The following is a 4,528-nucleotide window of genomic DNA, read 5'->3' on the forward strand; positions in this document are numbered from 1 at the left end:
GGCCCGAGGGAAGGGCGGTGGGGGGCGCGTCCCGGTGGCGAGCCGCCATTGTGGAGCTGCGGGGCAAACGGCTTCTGGCTGTGTGGTAGCGGGGACTCTGCTCCCTTCCGCGCGGTGAGGGACCGTCTCCGCCGCGCTCCTCGTCCTCGCCGGCCGTCGCCTCACCGACTCGCCTGTGCTACCGGCCCGCTACAACTACTCGTAGGTGAAGAGAGGAGCCTGAGGGGCCTGATTCCGTTTATAGTGTGGCTGGAGGTCGCCGCTCGCCACGGTGTTAATCTTGGGGGAAGGAAGGGGGCACGCAGGTGGGGAGGGAAACAGCCTTTCCTGCTGGCCTCACCTGCCTGAGGTTCTTCATTGTAAAGACGTGCTTAGCTCTTGTTTAATCTGATTCTCATGGAGGGGAATTGAACGGCCAATTCCCTCTAAAAGTTGGGGACCGAAATGGCTGCATAGAAAGTGTGTGGTCAGGTAAGGAGAGCCAGGTCTGCCAGGTTTCGGGTTAGTATCCTACCTAATGAATCAATTCTTTGCTTTTGTTGTTAACACAGAATTTAAAAGAGAGGCTGTCATGTCACAGGAGTGCAACGATGAGTGGGAGCTGAGCAAAGAGAATGTGCAGCCCCTCCGGCAGGGACGTGTCATGGCCACCTTGCAGGAAGCTTTGGCTCAGCAGGAGACCTCCACCCACACTGCTGTTCAGCTCAAAAAGCAGTGAGTGATGTTTTGACACCTTTCCCTTTTATCTTCCTCCCTCCTCATCATTTGTTCTATGTCTTGTTTAAGTGTAGTAATCTCATATACATTGAAAAAGGCATAAAAACAGAAGCTTAGTAACTGGTATCTGCTACTATCACACACCAGGTATTTAGGACTGCTTGCTGTGGGTGCTGTATAGTATAGACTACTATTTTTAGATTTGTGTTAGAGCATTTAAGCAGTAAGCACCAGGGAATTTTGGTTGTGCTTTTAAATGTGTTCATTAAGAAAAGTGTGTATTTTTTTTAAATACGTGGGAGTATTGGTGGATGGAGAACTGTTTTCCATTTAGCTCAAGTCTAAATATATTGAATTTAGCCTTTTTCTTTTATACTTACAAAATGGTATGAGTGAGAGCGAAGGTCTTAGTTTACAGAGTAGAAAATGTCTTTAGAGTTATACACATGTATTTATTGAATGGATAATTTTTTTTTTTTCAGGGAGTTTGAATTGGAAATCCGATTTTACTCTGGAGACGATCCACTGGATGTCTGGGACCGGTAAGTTTTCTTTTTACCTAAGAAGAAAGAACTGAAAGGTCAGATACCCGTGTAAAAGCTTAGGAAAAAATATTGTAATTTAATAAGAAATTCCTTAGAATATAAATTCTCTAACAAGTTTTCTTAAATCATATGTTGTGTTTCAATATTATGCCTATTTTATTTCTAAATGTCCTTATGTTCTACAGAAACAGAAGTCTTTTTGTATTTTATTCAGAACTGACTTCCTATTCCATCTCTCCTATTCCATCTCTAGGTACATTAAGTGGACAGAGCAAACCTTCCCCCAGGGTGGAAAGGAGAGTAATCTCCCAGCAATATTGGAAAGGGCAGTGAAAGCACTCAATGAACAGCAGCGGTACTACAAAGATCCCCGCTATCTTAATCTCTGGCTCAAGTTTGTGAGTATTTTGAGAATATGTCTTAGGTGTTTGGTTTTTTGGTACTTGGCATGTCATTTGCACATTCAAGCTGATTTTTGTAACGGTGGAGTCAGAAGAACATGATGTACAACTAGTGCAGCATTAGAAGTATTTCTCTGCAAACATGTTTCCTATTCTTGAATTTCAGGTCTCATTTTCAGTAGGATCTTCTGACCTTTTTTAGGATCATTTAGTTTGGACAGCTACAGACTTAATAAATTTTGTTTTGGAAAAGCTAATTTGAATGAATAGAGCTTGATTATTTATTTAAGGAGAAAAGTGATTTAAAGATGCATTTTAGGTTTTTATCTGTCTTACCAGTTATTTTAACTTCTGTTTTGTATCCACATCCTGTGTTTAAGCAAAACCAAACTGAGTGTTCTGGTCTTGCCCTCTCCATTGATACAGTTTTTGTTGTTTAAAAGCATTGTCTTAAAGCAGTTTTTCTCCAAGTTTAGCTTCCTGAGCTGATTTACCAGTTCTGAAACTGGTAAGAAATATGTTGTACTTGATCTAAAGCTAAAATAACTATTCTGAGGAATACTAATATGACATAGTTGAATCACTGAATTATCTCAGATAAAAAAAGAAATTGAAGAAATTTTGAACATGTAGGCTAGAATTAAGTGATTGGTAGTAATAACAAATATATATATGTGCAGTCAGAGGTTTTTCTTGTTATTATCCTTTGGAATTCCTTTCTTTTACCTTGTGTGCTGTGCCACAATACAATTGCATGTCCTGGCCTTTCAGCTGCTCCTGGAAGACTGGTACTGAAATCAGTTGGGGTCTTGCAGGAGCATCAAAACTTAGATGTCGACTTGGAATCCTTCGTAGTCCAAAATGATTAATGAAATACTTTGGTTGTTTCAGGGAGATTGTTGTAACGAGCCCTTGGATCTGTACAGTTATCTACATAGCCAGGAAATTGGAACAACACTGGCGCTACTCTACATCACTTGGGCAGAGGTGCTTGAGGCTAGAGGAAGTTTTAAGAAAGCAGATCTGATATTCCAGGAGGGTCTTCAGCGTAAGGCTGAACCTTTGGACAAGCTCCAGTCCTATCACAGGTAAGCTTCTGGCTAAAGGGGAGAACTTGGAGTAATCCTATGTGCATCGGTGGGTACAGCAAAGTTTATGTTGACTTCTCCAATACCTTTCTCAGGCAGTTTCAGGCCCGTGTTTCTCGGCAGACGCTGCTGGGGCTTGAGGAAACTCCTGATGAAAATGCTACTGGTCTTCTGGGAGCTGTGGAACCTCAGAGAAGCTCACTGGCAGATCTAAAAGGCAGAGGGAAGAAAAAAGTGAGAGCCCCAATTAGTCGTGTAGGAGATGCACTTAAAGGTACGTTCAGTTGCTGAAACCACGAATATTACTGGAAGAATTACATATTTTTGTTTTGGATTTTACACTTGAATGTGATAGTTAAAGGTTAATTTGCGTAAATCTTTTTGCTTGTAGCCACTAACCAAAGCAGAAGCTTCCAGACTCTAACGTCTCAGCAGTTTTCAAATAATCCGGGTTTTGCTGTGTTTGATGAAAATTCATCTTCTGGACCTGAGATTCCTGTAATTACACCACAGCCATGGACAGCACCTCCAGCCCCAAGGGCCAAGGAGAATGAACTCAGCGCAGGACCTTGGAACTCTGGCAGGGTAAGGAGTCTCAAAATGGACTGGCAAAAAAGAGGAAAGTGTGTATAAGCTGTTGACTTCTTATCCCTGAGATAAAGGTCATATTCTTTCTTCCTTGCCTGGGGTATGTGTCTGTTTGTAACTACAGATCTTCCTAGCTTCTTCCTAAAACGTTTCTGGCTATGTGTAACCTATTCAAGTTTAGCAAGGTGATATTGCTAGAATAAGTTAAAAAAGCTCTCTAGAGTTCTTAAATCAAGAAGTTATGATTGTTGCTAACCAGAAAAATTGCTTGAGATGCCCTGCCAAACTGTTTGGAGGGCAGAAAAGGAATAGAAGAGGGAAAACACTAGCCAAAGAAAGGGAGAGAAGCCAGGCATTAGTTAATTCTGTAAGAAAGAGGATCGAGAGTTAAATTGATACCAACCATACAGTACAACCTGAAGGAAGGACTTGTTCCCTATCTTATGGAAATGAGGCATGTACAGCATTCTGCAAGTCTGTTTTGAAGTGCTTGTGAGGAAAACAGAAGAGTGGAGATCAAAAGAATTTAAGAATTACTGTATTAATGGAATATTTATCTGGACAATAGAGGGAAGCTTGCCAGTAGATGAAAAAAGGAAGACAGAAGGTAGGTTCTGATGGTTTAAACTAATGCTGGAGACATGAAAAGAAGCAGCTGTGCTACAGGTGTTTAAGCTGTTCTAGAGAAATTACTGAAGACATCTGAAGGAAATTAATCCTATTAAATCAAGTTTCATAGGTTCTTAGATAACTTCCAGTGTTCCCCTGTTCTTTGTAGATAAAAGGATGAATATAAAGTTAATCAAATGATAAAAATATTTTAGGCTTCTCAGTATAGAAGTCATTATAAATGAAGCTTAGGAACAAAAACTAGGATGAGGGGAGGGAATCAAATAAGCTGAAACTGATGGAAACTCCAGGAAGAATTACTGCCAGATACAAAGCAATTTGATTAAACCTGTGATTTACTGAACTTTTCCATTCACTTAATTTAGCTGAGAAGAATGAGGAGAAAGAATTATTAATGGAAAACTTTTTATCAGTTGCCTTGCTTTGCACTGCCTAACACGTTCATTCTGGTCCCCAAATGCTTCTGTATTCTTTTAATGCTTGTCCTTAAGATATCTCTGTTCCCCCCTTCATGAAATTTGTTAGTTGAAGCTGCTTTTTTTTTTTTTTTTTTTTTTTT

At 40.4% G+C, this 4,528-nt stretch overlaps 1 protein-coding gene across 1 annotated transcript in view; it reads left to right on the top strand.

Moving 5' to 3' along the window:
* The first annotated feature begins 52 nt into the window (after positions 1-52).
* BUB1B (BUB1 mitotic checkpoint serine/threonine kinase B) overlaps positions 53-4,528 on the top strand; it is a 24,377-nt gene continuing 19,901 nt past the window's right edge. Inside the window, exons 1-7 of the mRNA XM_026850236.1 lie at positions 53-205; positions 552-714; positions 1,200-1,259; positions 1,516-1,660; positions 2,555-2,751; positions 2,847-3,025; positions 3,143-3,336. Coding sequence (XP_026706037.1) covers positions 572-714; positions 1,200-1,259; positions 1,516-1,660; positions 2,555-2,751; positions 2,847-3,025; positions 3,143-3,336 — 918 coding nt within the window. The 5' untranslated portion in view covers positions 53-205; positions 552-571. The remainder of the gene's footprint in view (positions 206-551; positions 715-1,199; positions 1,260-1,515; positions 1,661-2,554; positions 2,752-2,846; positions 3,026-3,142; positions 3,337-4,528) is intronic.

Source organism: Athene cunicularia (genome assembly GCF_003259725.1).
Source record: "Athene cunicularia isolate RWA chromosome 5 unlocalized genomic scaffold, athCun1 chr5_part2, whole genome shotgun sequence".
Taxonomy (NCBI): Eukaryota; Metazoa; Chordata; class Aves; order Strigiformes; family Strigidae; genus Athene; species Athene cunicularia.